Source organism: Tachysurus vachellii, chromosome 12 (assembly GCF_030014155.1).
Source record: "Tachysurus vachellii isolate PV-2020 chromosome 12, HZAU_Pvac_v1, whole genome shotgun sequence".
Lineage (NCBI taxonomy): Eukaryota > Metazoa > Chordata > Actinopteri > Siluriformes > Bagridae > Tachysurus > Tachysurus vachellii.
This window is the reverse complement of record NC_083471.1, coordinates 14,055,407-14,068,971: the sequence shown is the minus strand read 5'-3', so window position 1 is coordinate 14,068,971 and position 13,565 is coordinate 14,055,407. Positions and strand designations below refer to the sequence as shown.

The 13,565-nt window shown below is 38.5% G+C and overlaps 1 protein-coding gene across 3 annotated transcripts in view; it reads right to left on the bottom strand.

Moving 5' to 3' along the window:
* hip1rb (huntingtin interacting protein 1 related b) overlaps nucleotides 1-13,565 on the bottom strand; it is a 61,909-nt gene that overhangs the window by 20,596 nt on the left and 27,748 nt on the right. For all 3 annotated transcript variants that reach the window (XM_060884336.1, XM_060884337.1, XM_060884338.1), the window contains exons 16-24: nucleotides 13,400-13,516; nucleotides 10,260-10,361; nucleotides 9,926-10,120; nucleotides 7,069-7,216; nucleotides 6,844-6,930; nucleotides 2,481-2,588; nucleotides 2,173-2,309; nucleotides 939-1,049; nucleotides 160-218 (exon numbers count right to left, since the gene is read on the bottom strand). In XM_060884336.1, the coding sequence (XP_060740319.1) occupies nucleotides 160-218; nucleotides 939-1,049; nucleotides 2,173-2,309; nucleotides 2,481-2,588; nucleotides 6,844-6,930; nucleotides 7,069-7,216; nucleotides 9,926-10,120; nucleotides 10,260-10,361; nucleotides 13,400-13,516 (1,064 nt within the window). The remainder of the gene's footprint in view (nucleotides 1-159; nucleotides 219-938; nucleotides 1,050-2,172; nucleotides 2,310-2,480; nucleotides 2,589-6,843; nucleotides 6,931-7,068; nucleotides 7,217-9,925; nucleotides 10,121-10,259; nucleotides 10,362-13,399; nucleotides 13,517-13,565) is intronic.

Sequence of the window (13,565 nt, the reverse complement as noted above, 5' to 3'; positions counted from 1 at the left end):
TAGACCCTTGTTCATCAAGTTTTGCCATACCTTTCAAATTCCAGTTTAGTTCCTGAATGTTAGATAAGATAAAAATACATAGGGCATCCAAATATCTTGGGCACACAACTCTAAAGACTTAAATGTATTCAATTTGATGAAGTGTAAAACAATTTCCACCTCTCATTCACTTCCAGCTTGACTCCTTCAGTGTCTCTTCTCGCCTGATTCATCATCACCTGCAGGCAGACCAACAGCATGGCAAATCAGTGGCAGTACAAATGTAATTATACATTCTGAAATCATATCATACTTGATACAATCTATACTCTCAACCGTTCTGAGGTATACAGACTTTATTTTACATAAAGTTTAATCAAATTTGATAATTCTATCTTACTGTATGTTGCTTCTGGGTTTCATTAACTTAACTTATTAATTAGTAAATTCTGAGTAGGGCATTTTGTTCTCTAACTGCTGAAAGTGAGAAGAAAGACAATGCCCTGTGACCACTAGCCTTCTGGGCCTTCATCTGTTTTTTTTTTAAACCCCTAAATAGGTTTTGGTTGAACCAGTTTCCATCAGAATTAACATAGTGTCACAAGTTCTCATTTTAATTTCACTTATTCCTGGAACACTGAAAAGTTTGTTAGAAACATAACTGAAAAAGCAGCATCATGAATAAAAAGAAACTATCAAAGATTCTGGACAAAATTATAGAAAAACATCAATCAGCATTTGTTTTTTAAAAAAAGATTCCAAAATTCCAAATATCCTGCAGAGCACCATTAAAAACAATAAAAAAAATAATAAATATTGCACAGTCTGGAGGAAACAATCCACTATATAATCAGAGTGACTTAAATAAGAAGGAAGTTTATCAAACAATCTGGTAAAAACTACTAAGTCTAGCTGACAATTAATAAAATCCTGTTAAAGAAAGGATCATTTAAACTTACATCTATTCTCCTCACAGCTTCCTCTATAGCAGCAGAAGTGGCAGCCATTTCTTTATCTACCATGTCTCCCAGTTCGTCCCTTCCAACATCTACTCCTTTAGGCCTTAGGTCCTGAGACAAGGTGCAAGAAACCAGAATAAGAGAGAAATTTGTATAATAAGAATAGAAGAAGCTTAAATGCATGAATTTAGGTCATAATATCTACATCTACATTTCAATAAAATTTATTTCTGCTATATTTTTGTTTATGTTTAACTACATAACGCTTAAATTGATTCAAATTTGTATAGGTTCTCAAAGATTTAGTTTAGTTAGTTTCTCATATTAGCATTATATCCTAAATACTGTTGCATCACTGAGGAAGAAGCGTAACTAGATATCAGTTTAAGCACAATGTGCTTAGTCTTTTAATGGTATGTTAATTCACACTTACTACACAAACACAGAATTGGTTGATTAGCAACATAATTATATATGTAGCTGAAACTGGCAAGAGCAAGAAAGCCCAGTGTTCAGCTGGATGGTCAAAAAACAAACAAACAAAAACAAAACAAAACAAAAACACTATATGGAAAAAAGGCAATTGGGATAGAAGTGTTGCAATGGTAAAATTTGAGATGTTTTACTTGATATTACATGTGCATTCACTCACTAAGCACATTATTAGGAACCCCTGTACATATAAATCTTCCTGCAGTTATCTAATCAGACAATTATGTGGCAGAAGTTCAAAATCATGCATCAACCATCAAAATGATCTGTGATGAACCATGGGAATTCCTTCATGGTTCCAAATAACCCATCTTCTAATGGATACCTTCTCAGTCTTCTCAAACTGTTTTCATGAATATTAAAAGGAGTTCAGTGTTATGTCTCATTTCTAGCCACCAGATCTGAATCCAATAGAACATTGTTGGTACAGTATGTGGTAAAATGGGAGATTTATAGCATGAAATTGCACACAAAAAATTTGCAGGAATTGAGAAATACAATTATATCAACATCAGAATTTCAAACACCTTGTGAAATCTATGCCACAATAAAAACGTAAAGGGAGGCTCTACCCAGTATTGGTACAGTATTCCTAATAAAGAGATCCACAAGTGTATAAATAAATGTCATCATCATCATCAATCATCATTATCTCTTCTTGGGGCTCTGAGAATTAAAATGTGGGAAGTGTATATTTTACATTCATCAATGATTTATTTTGTTAATGTAAATTCTGCCTCACTTGTGCAATCTGCAACACCTTCTGAATCACAACACGAACAGATGCTGGATCAGCACCCTTTATGGAAACTTTAGACTTCAGGTCCTGTAGAAAGTTCAAGCTTTGAGTGGCACAAGCTCTGCAGTTCTCCATCAATCCTGAACACATAATAAACAACAACTTACTGTTAACACATTATCAATACCACCAGCTGAATTGGGTGAAACAGCACTCAAGATAATCAAGCTAGTTTAGACAAATATTTGATATAATTGTAAAAGCATTGTGTTTTTTCTGTTTGAACATGTGCTAAACTATGTCAGACTTACGATCACCAAGATCTACAGGTGCTGTGTGCGCTGTTGAGCTCCCATTGATAATGGTGTCAGCAGTAAGATGACAAAACAGAGTCAGAGCCCTTAGCAGAGGCCCAGCATCTGGTCAGAAAAAAATATAAAATATTTAATAAATTAAACTGTTTATTAAATTATGTAAACAGAAGTAATAGATAAATCATTAGAACATCACATCCACTCCTGTAAAATCTTAAGACCGGGGGAAACATTACAATTATTTGCATTTCATGCAGGTGGATCGTACCCAGGTTGTAAGTACTGCTTCAAAATGCCAAAAGAAGAAGCAGGAGCAAGAGACAAAAAGTAGAGAGCAGGCAATTTAAAAACTTTCTTCCACCTTTCAATGTCCCATGTTTGGTGCTTCCTTGTATATTCCAAACAGACAAGTTTGTGGTGTGGGAGGAGACGTGGCCTTTGAAGACATTTTTTGTTCTTTAAGCCCTTTTCTTGCAGATAACCCTTTATGGTCAGAATCAGTAAGGGTCTTAATTTGGGTCGAGGTTCGGCCTGTGTCTTCACGGACAGCCCATCGGATCCTCCGGCACCATGCAGGTGAAATTTTTTTCTCCCATAACTCTCAGGATTTTTAAAGAAATCTTACTGCGTCCAACCTCGGCGGCAATGGCTCATTGCCCTTGCTTGTGCAGTAAACAACAATCCTGCCACATTCAAAGACAGAAAGCCTTTTTGCTTTTGCAATCAGGAGATGATGTCAGTGTGACTGCCTGAAGGGTAATTATATGAAAGCCAGAGGAGATTTTAACTTTTTAAGGCTATGGTCTTTTGATCAGCTGATGAACAGCCTGTTTGAGTTTATTTACATTTACAGCATTTGGCAGATGCCCTTACCCAGAGTGACATACATAAGTGCTTAAATCTCTAACATTGAATACATTACTGCTGGATCACTAGGTTTATATACTTAAGATACCATGAGTTTAAAACATTTGTTCAACGTTACAATGAAAAAGTGTCAAATTTTTTTTTTAAATGCAAAAGCCAAGGAAAGAAGTGCTAGTTGAAGTGTTTCCTGAATAAGTAGGTCTTCAACCGCCGCTTGAAAATAGCCAGTGACTCAGCTGTCCGGACCTCTAGGGGAAGTTCATTCCACCACCTTGGTGCCAGAACAGAGAAGAGTCTTGTAGTATACTTGCCTCTTACCCTGAGAGATGGTGGAACCAGTTGAGCAGTGCTGGTAGATCTGAGGGTGCGGGGTGCAGTGCGCGGAGTGATGAGGGCTTTGAGGTAAGAGGGAGCTGGTCCATTTTTGGCTTTGTAGGCCAGCATCAGTGTTTTGAATCTGATGTGTGCAGCTACCGGAAGCCAGTGGAGGGAGCTCGCATACCATTGCAGCAGCGGGTGGTATGCGAGAACTTTGGCAGGTTGAAAACAAGCCGAGCAGCTGCATTTTGGATCATTTGCAGAGGACGGATTGCGTTCATAGGTAGACCTGCCAGCAGTGCATTGCAGTAATCCAGTCTAGAAATGACAAGAGACTGAACAAGTACCTGAGCAGCCTGTGTGGACAAAAATGGCCGAATCCTTCTAATGTTGTAGAGAAGAAACCGACATGAGCGAGTCACATTAGCAACATGAGAGGAAAAGCACAGTTAATCAACCATGGTTACCCCAAGGTTGCGAGCTGTGGCTGAAGGGGAGATCAGATCGTGCAAGGATATAGCAAGATCATGACCTGGGGATGAATCACCTGGGATGAACAGCAGTTCAGTTTTGTTAGGACTGAGCTTTAACCGATGAGCAGTCATACATGATGAAATTTCTGCCAGACATGCTGAGATCCGATCAGAAGCTGTGTTATCTGAGGGTGGGAAAGTTAAGATAAGTTGTGTATCATCAGCATAGCAGTGGTAAGAGAACCCATGTGAGGAAATAACTTCACGAAGAGAGTGAGAATACAGGGAGAAAAGAAGAGGACCAAGTACTGAGCCCTGTGGGACACCAGTGGTGAGACTGCGTGGAGCAGATGTCACTCCCCTCCATGTTACCTGATTGAGCGGCAAATTTGCGGATCAGTTTGGGAATGGTCCGCTTCCTACCTGGAAGGAAGCTCATATCAGGTAACATGGAGGGGAGGGGACATCTGCTCCACAAGAGAGTCTTGTGGTTGACCGTATCAAACGCTGCTGAAAGGTCAAGGAGGATAAGGACGGATGACAGTTTGGCTGATCTAGCAGCATGTAGTTTCTCAGAGACATCCAAAAGGGCTGTCTCTGTGGAATGAGCTGCTTTAAAGCCAGACTGGTTGGGATCTTGGAGGTTGTTCTGTGAGAGGTAGACAGACAGTTGATTATAGACAATGCGTTCAAGAATTTTTGAAAGAAACGAAAGAAGTGATACCGGTCTGTATTTACTGATGTCTGATGGATCCAGAGCAGGTTTCTTTAGGATGGGAATAACCCTTGCTCTCTTGAAAGTAGTTGGTACCTGTCCAGATGCTATGGATCTATTAATGATAGTGGTAATGAAGGGCAGAAGGTCTTGCGAGATGGTCTGGAGCATAGTGGAAGGGAGTGGATCCAATGGGCAGGTGGTAGGATTGCAGGACTGGATGAGTTGTAAAATCTCTTCTGCTGCTACAGTTGAGAAATGCGATAACGAAGGTGTGTAGGGGAATCCATACTGTCAGATGTAATTGCAGTCGGGGCTGAAGTGAAGGTTCAGCAGATTTCCTCAATCTTCTCCTGGTAGAAAGGAGCAAAGTCTTCTGCAGTCAGGGAGGATGAAGAAGGAGGAGCCGGGGGGTTGAGCAGAGAAGAGATGATGTTGTGGAATTTCCGAGGGTCATGTGAGGAAGCTTCAAGCTTTTCCTTGTAGAAGGAAGTCTTGGCAGAAGTCACATCTGAGGAGAACTGCATCAAGATCTGCATCAAGCTGTGATTTCTTCCACTTTCTCTCTGATGATCTTAGCTCTCTTCGATTGTTGCGCAGCACATCTGAAAGCCAAGGAGCAGAACAAGAAGTTTTCTTGGGTTTAGTAGGGCAGAGGAAGTCCATAGTTGAGGGAAGAGATGAGAGGAAAGTAATTGTGGCTGAGTCCAAGGGTAGTGAGGAAAAAGACTCAGGATCAGGAAGAGAAGAAAGAGTGCCAGAAGCTACAGAAGACAGAGAGAGAGAGACAGAGTGAAGGTTGCGGCGGGTAAGAGTGAGTGGGTGAGAGGTAGTTTTAGGTGGGGTAGGGAGAGTGATGGTGAAGGATACCAGGTGATGATCGGAGACATGTAATGGGGTAGCAGTCACATCTGTAGCTGGAGAAGGACGGGTGAAAACCAGGTCCAGGACATTGCCTCCTTTGTGTGTGGGGATGTAGCTGTTGAGTGTCAGGGCGAATGATTCGAGAAGAGTCAGGAGGGAAGATTGAAGCTTGTCAGAGGGGAGGTTGAAGTCACCAAGCACCATCAGAGGGGAGCTATCGGAAGGGAAAACACTAAGCAGTGTGTCCATTTCTTTCAGGAAGGGGACCAGGAAGGGGGTAAACAACAATGATAAGAAGGTTGATTGGAGAGGTAACTGAAATGGTGTGGAATTCAAAAGAGGAGATGGTTAAATGGGACAAGAGTAGAGGAGTAAAGCACCATTTCTTTGACAACAAAGTGTTCTGTGGGGATATCCAGGTTTCTGTTAGCGCAAGAAAATCAAAGGAGTAATGGGAAGTTAAAGCAGAGATAAAATCAGCTTTCTTTACAGCAGACTGGCAATTCCAGAGCCCACCGACCACCACTGTTTGAGACTCACACAACAGAGGAGGGTAGATGAGGTTACTGGGATTGTGACCTCTGCTCTGTAGATGAGAGCATCTGCGATAGTAGGAATTGACTACAGAGATGTATATTTGCAGTCAACCAAGAGTGAGAATTAAGGTATGGTAGAATATATCAAAATAGTACTAGACACTTATGTTAGCTAGAGAGATACTTACAAACTTACAGATAGTGTACAAAAGTCAGGAACCTACTTTACCAGAAGACAATATATTCAAATGTAGAGAGTTAAAGCACACAGGTTGTAAGTTTATATGCAGTTTTCAATAAATAGCCTACTTTTTTGTCTCTTGCTCCTGTTTCTTCTTTTGTCATTTTGAAGCAGTACTTACAACCTGGTTATGATTGACTAGTGCAAAATGCAAATACTTGTAATGTTTCCTGTAATGTTTCCCCTGGTCTTAAGATTTTGTTCAGGAGTGTATAATGTTGTGTGCTATAATACTGCACAAATGATATAAACAAAATTCTTATCTAAAACAGGAAGTAAGACAGTAGCTAGGTAATAAAACAAACAAACAAATAAAACAAACAAAAAAAAAAAAACACAAAAACACCTTCCAAATTCTTCATATAGTGTGAGTGGCCAGCTTGCATTTTAGCCACAGAGCCCAGTGCATCTTCTGCACGGCTAACAAGGTAATCTAAAAAGAGAAAGTAAGACTAGTAAGTAAGTAAAATTTTCTTGAATTTCTAGATCTTCTTACCATAGGAAGACTTTTATTTACTGGGTTTTATAAATATAATTAATTCAATTTGGAAAGGTATGTAAAATTGAGTACCTGGGGAGCTGGTGCAGCGGATATGTAAAGGATCATCTACTTTTGCAACAGCATCCTGAATGATGATTTCAGCCTCATTTACTGTACCCTGCAAGAGGGCAAACTGCTCATCCAACAACTTCTGCTGCAACTGCTCCTCACGGCCAAGCTACATCAGCACAAACATGGAATGCATAAGAGTTTTCACTTTACAGAGGTCTTGATAGATATGTTTGAGATCTATATTATACACTCAAATCCAGAATAATAAGCGCGCTTTATGAACATGATCAAAAAGGAACCCTTCAATGCTCAACTGTGACTCATGAAATCATTATACATTTATATGAATAATGATAAATAATAATTTTTCTAATGCACTCTAAGTAGTGAAAAATATTTTTCTGCTGATTTTTTTATTAGATTATTTTTATGGCCAGATTATTTATTGTTTTATTAGAATGTTAAGCGTGGCACTCACAAGTTTGGAAAACACTTTTCTTGGTATTCTGGGTAAGACCACTGCAAGTTATTCTTTTGGTTTAGGCAAAAAGGGATGTGGTAGCCTAGTGGTTAAGGTGTTGGGCTTAACCACTAGAGCAAGGCCCTTAACCCTCAATTACTCAGTTGTATAAAAATGTAAGTCGTCTGGATAAGGGCATCTGCTAAATGCTGTAAATGTTAAAACATGTTTGGATTTGGTGTCTGGTGGTCAGGTTTGAATGAATAAATCATTATGATGTCTGGTGAAATAAGCTAATGTAATATTTAACAAATAATCAACTTAAAGAATAAAATGTGCAGTGCAACACAGCAACATTTTCAGTGATATTAGATTTTAACACAAATTTTATCCACAATTCTCTTAATATTTCAAGGTAAAATTTAAAGATTGAAAATTTAATTGAGATTTCAGAATTTCAACTATTATTTTCTGTTGTTTACATGTGTTTAACAACCTAAAAAAAATCATATTATGGCATGCAAAAACACATGCTTAACACAAGGTCTGGTGATATACATGGTTAGTCTACAACCTTACACTTTTTTATGTTGGAGTTCCTCTCAAATGTCTGTAAATTCGCAGGCAGAATGTTTCTGTGGAACATTAATTCTACTGCTACCAACATGAATTACATCATAATATATCACAATAAAGTGTATGAAGATTTCCAGTCATTCAGGTGTGGTCATTGGTCTTTTTTGGGCTTCTAGTTGTTCAGATGAGTAGTGAAACATTTCAATCGATCTAGAAGTTCAAAACTTCCAGATAATCAACAAAGATTTGTGAGCCTGTTCCAGAATCAGCCATACTAAACCAAGCCATAACACTACCTGCAAGGTACTTGACCAATGAACTTGTCATGTCATGTATCACAAGTAGATACTTTCATTCTTTATATTTTAGTCTTTCCTTCACTTTGGTAGAGGTTAATCTTGGTTCCCAAGCTTTTGTGGATCAAGTCTCTTTTAAAATCATATGGATGTGATTTTGTCATACACTATCTAGTACTAGGAAGCAAAGTCAAGTTGATGGAAGCAGTGTGAAGCTCTGGTCATTTTACTTTGACAAATACAGCCTACCTAAACATTGTTGCTGACCAAATACAGCCCTTCATGGCAATAGCAGTAGCCTCTTCCGACAGTAAATAGTGCACACTACAACAATGCATAAACTGTTTAGAAATTGCATGATTAACAACAGAGTTGGCCTCTAAAGACTCTAAACCTCTGTGTGAAGTGCTGGGCAAAAAACATCCTATCCATGGGGTCCCACCTTGCAACTTGCAGGATTCTAAAGGATTTTTTGCATTTTTGTGCCAGATACTACATTATCAGGCAGCTGTTATTTCTAATGTTGTATTAGAGTTTATGTTTTCTGGGCTTGATCTTTTCCCTAAAACAAATAATTTTGGCAGTTTTAGTTGCACATAACTCACTTATTAAGATCACAATCTCCAAATTTTCATGTATTACTGATATTATGTGGAAATATGGTTGTTGCAAATAGCTAAACACTTGATTGTCAACTTAAGATGAACAGCAAAAAGGGGGCAATTACCCAACAATGTACTAGAAGTATTACCCAAAGAATTCAACAAGGACTACACTGGAGTGGCCTTACTACAAGTCTCTTAATGTCCTTAAGTGGGCAAACCAAAACAGATTTGAAATCCGTAAACAAAATAAATGTTCCAGATCACAAGTAATTGAAATTAACTTTTTAACAACAAATATGAAAAAGAAAACTGAAAAATATGAAAAAAACTACAAAGGGGTCTGAACACTATTGAAACCTACTAATATGTAAAGCCAATGTAAATAACTATGAATGTGACCAAGAATGCAAATACAGAGGTCACGCCCTCTCAGACACTTGCCTCTGTGCTGGGTTTTGTGCCACCCCTGTTTCCCTTAATGTTTTATGTACAGTAACATAAATGATAGATTTATGACTAAGTGTTTTGTGCAGTACTGTGGTAGTCAACTGCAAGTTAGATATTTGGACCATGTCTGTTATATTTTGTTCTTTTTGTGCTTTTTAGACTTCTTTAGTTTAGACTCTTTAGGAGTTTAATTCAGATTTAAAACTTGCACCCAAGGTGATAACATGTAATTTGCAATTATAAACCAGGTTATTTCAGGTGAGATTAGAAGTCTCACTGTGTAGAAGATGCTCTTTTGGGCAAACCACATGACCATATTATGTATTTTGTATGGTGTGCATTTATTTTCCCAGACTCAGAGCTGCGTTCGCATTGGGTTTCATATAATCAAAAAAATCTACATAACATTCCAGAGGATGTAAATTGATTTCAGGTCTGGGAAATGTGAGGACCAATGGCAACAATGCCTTGATCATCCAGAAACAGTCTACCTTCTCTTTCAGTTTTCCCTGGAGTTGTTCCAGCTCCTTGCTACTCCTCTCCCTCTCTTGATGGAGTGAGGCCTCCTTCTGCTGGGCTGCCTGCTTCAAAGAGGATAGCTCAGCCTGCTTCTCACTCAAACAGCGCATCAGGCGCTCCTTTTCTGTCTGCATTGAGGTTATGGAGTTGTTCAGCTGCTCACTACCCTACAGTTGATGTTAGGAGCATACAATTAAACACTCAAAACCATAATGTCAATTAATTTTGTTTTTGTTCTTAATGACTTTTTATTACTTTGTTCTTAATATTATTTATATTCAGATAGACACAAATCTTTCTACATACCTTTTCACAAGTCTGTAATGTCCCTTTTATTTGTTGGATCTCTCCAATCTTCTCCTCCAAATCTCTTCTCAATTTGTCCATTTCAAACTTTTGCTCATCCAGCTACAAAATGTAAAATCAGGTCTGTAAATATTTAGGACATTTTAAAGCCTCTGTAAACCACCATGATGGATTTTAAGTGAAGCTATCATGATTTAATTCAAGGGGTTTAGCAAAGATATTGTATTAACCATTTAAAAATTACATCCATTTTGCTCATGGTCCATCTATATTCACAGGCTCAAAAGTAACTGGACAAGTAACTGATAAGGAGTTTTTATGGCCGGTGTATCCCATTTCCCTTTGTCATGACAAATAAAGCCAATATAATGTGATAGCTCAGTGGTTAAGGTGTTGGGCTACTGATCGGAAGGTCATGGGTTCGAACCCCAGGTCCACCAAGCTGCCACTGCTGGGCCCCTGAGCAAGGCCCTTAACCCTCAGTTGCTCAGTTGTAAGTCACTCTGGATAAGGGGGTCTGCTAAATGCTGTAAATGTAAATGTAAAATATAAGGTCTGTATATTGATATATTGTATAAGCCAATATAAGGTCTGGAGTTGATTCCAAATGTTGAATTTGCATTTAGTTCACGTTCCAAAGAGGAGTCAATGCATGTGAAGCAGGATATTTTTATGCTAACAAAATGTTATCTATCAGACAGTCAGTAGTTAAGTGCCTAAATCAGAGGTATTCAACTAAAATTTATAAAGGTCCAGTAAGAGAAAATTTCTTGAAGTGAAGGTCTGGAAGATCATAATGTCTAACTAGTTAATGTGATATATATTTATGTAGCCTAGTAGTTGTATCAACATCTGCAAGCAATCAATACCTGACTGTCAAATCAAATAAACCTTTCAAAAAAATTCAAAAACCTTTTGACAATATTTATTGTCATGTAACATAGAACTGAACATATGTATGATTGTAGATATGTATAACGTTCTCTCATTAAATAAATAAAAGTAGGGCTACATTTCAAAATAAGAGAAAATAAATAAAATGTGAAAATTGTGTATGTGTAAATAAAGTGCTTAACTTTCCTTTATATCTCAGTGAGAGAACTGAGCTCTAGCTTGGCTTGGGTTAGGGTTAAACCTGGGCATGAATGGAGTCAGGGCCATTCTCATACACATGTGGAGGTGCTCATTAGTGACCCTGGAACCATATTTAGTTTGGATTATGTTCATTGTAGAGAAAGCTGCCTCGCAGTTGTATTTAGAGCCAAACATGGTCAGGATGTATACAGTAGGGCTACTTCCCTCAGACCTGGAAAAGCTGTCTCAGGGACGCTGTCTTCAGATTTAAGTGGATATGTTTGTTCAAAACCTTTATGTTTTGTCTCATAATGGCGTTTCACATTGCCACTTTTAATAAGTGCCCTGGTTTCTGAACATATGAGACACACTGGTTTAGTGGGAAGTGTGAACAGAAATCAGTCTGTCCATTCTGGAGTAAATGCTCTATTTTCGCCGTCCACTTTTCTTTTTTTTGGAGAGCGGCATTTGTTCTTTATTCTCCCTTTCTCCGTCTCACTCATCTGTTTCTCTCCCTTTCTCCGTCTCACTCGTCTGTTTCTCTCCCTTTCTCCGTCTCACTCGTCTGTTTCTCTCCCTTTGTTTTCTACATGTATCTTTCATGTGTAACTTTACTCTAACTCTCTCTCATCTGTCTTGCACTGTTGAGTCGCAGTGTTTACTTCAGGAATGCACAGACTTGATTGGCTGAATGTTATCACGTGGGATGGCTTAACTCGCATGCAATTGGTCTGCGTGTTTCCACTATCACTACCGTAAAGATCGCAAAAGCTGGTCCGGTAAAATAGAAGCGCCCCGTCAAGTTTTAAAGCTTAACCATTTGCTTTGGCTGTAGGTCTGGGTCCGGATTGGACAGCTTCTGGGTCCGGACCCGGACTGCGGTCCGCCTGTTAGTGACCTATGGCCTAAATCAACAATTTCGTACTTTCTCAAAAAGAACTAATGCAATGTCAAGCTGACCAACTCCAAAAGGCCTGGAAGACAACTAAAAATGGGGGACTGCAGAAATATTTTTTGATGAAGTCAAGAACACTCTGAAGAAGGTAATGCATCACTGTCATTGTCTATTGAAGATATTTCTATATACAGTGAGTTTACCTCAAGGTGCAAACCAGTCAAGTACAAAAGGAAAGTTTACACTTTGATAGACATCAATGTCTAAACTCCGGTGAAATCAATATTCTCTTTATCAGACTGATGAAAAGAAAGACAGCTATAGAGAATTAAAGGTCAGAATCCAAAGCTTACCATATCACCTGTTAAACATGGCAGAGGCAGTGTTATGGCAGAGGCAGTTGCATTTGTAACTGCCAATAAAATTCAGTCCCTGGTGTTTATTGATGATGTGACCGCTGACAGAAGTATAGAGCTATAATTTCTTCTCTGATTAAGTCAAATGCTGCAAAATTCATTGGACAGCACTTCACAGTACACTGTGATAATGACATAAAACATACTGAAGAGCTTTTTAGGGTAAATAAAGAAATGCCCTTATGTGACAGAGTCTGCAACCCGACCTCAACCCAGCTGAACATGCTCTGCATTACTGAAGACAAAACTGAAGACAGAAAGACCAACAAGCAAGAAGCAACTGATGGTGGCTGAGGGAAAAGCCTGCATCTCAAAGGATGAAACTCCTTTGGTTATGTCTATGATTTCAAAGTACTGACTGCAAAGTATTTACATTCAAGTATTAAAATAATCCATATAGTTAGAATTATGTCAGTTCAATTACTTTCAAGCTTTTTAAAATTGGTGGCACTGTGTAAAAATGGCTGGGCTATAATTCCTAAAAGGTTAATGAGATATTTTTATTAAACCCCTTAAGCTAAAGCTGAAAGTCTTCACATCTAGTAAAAAAGGTAAACTTCATATCTCTACAAAGTACATCTTGATCCACTGTTGTGTACAGAAGCAAATGAAGAAAAAAAAAAAAGTGTCACTGTCCAAATACTTATAGACCGAAACATGGCCAAGGTTTCACTATAGGAGAGCTTTCTGAACCATAAAAATAAATCAAGTAAATGCATGAATGTATGTGGGCACATCTGTGTGCATGTAGAAACCTTCATGTCAGATTCCTGTTTGATCCTCTCCACTTCAAAGGACAATTGTTGTTTAGTTCTGGCAACCTCCTCCTGGGTCTGCTGAGTCGCTGAGAGCATTTTAACTGTGTCTGCACTCTACAAGGCAGAAACATGTAAATAATTTGCAGTGATGTCTCGTACAAAT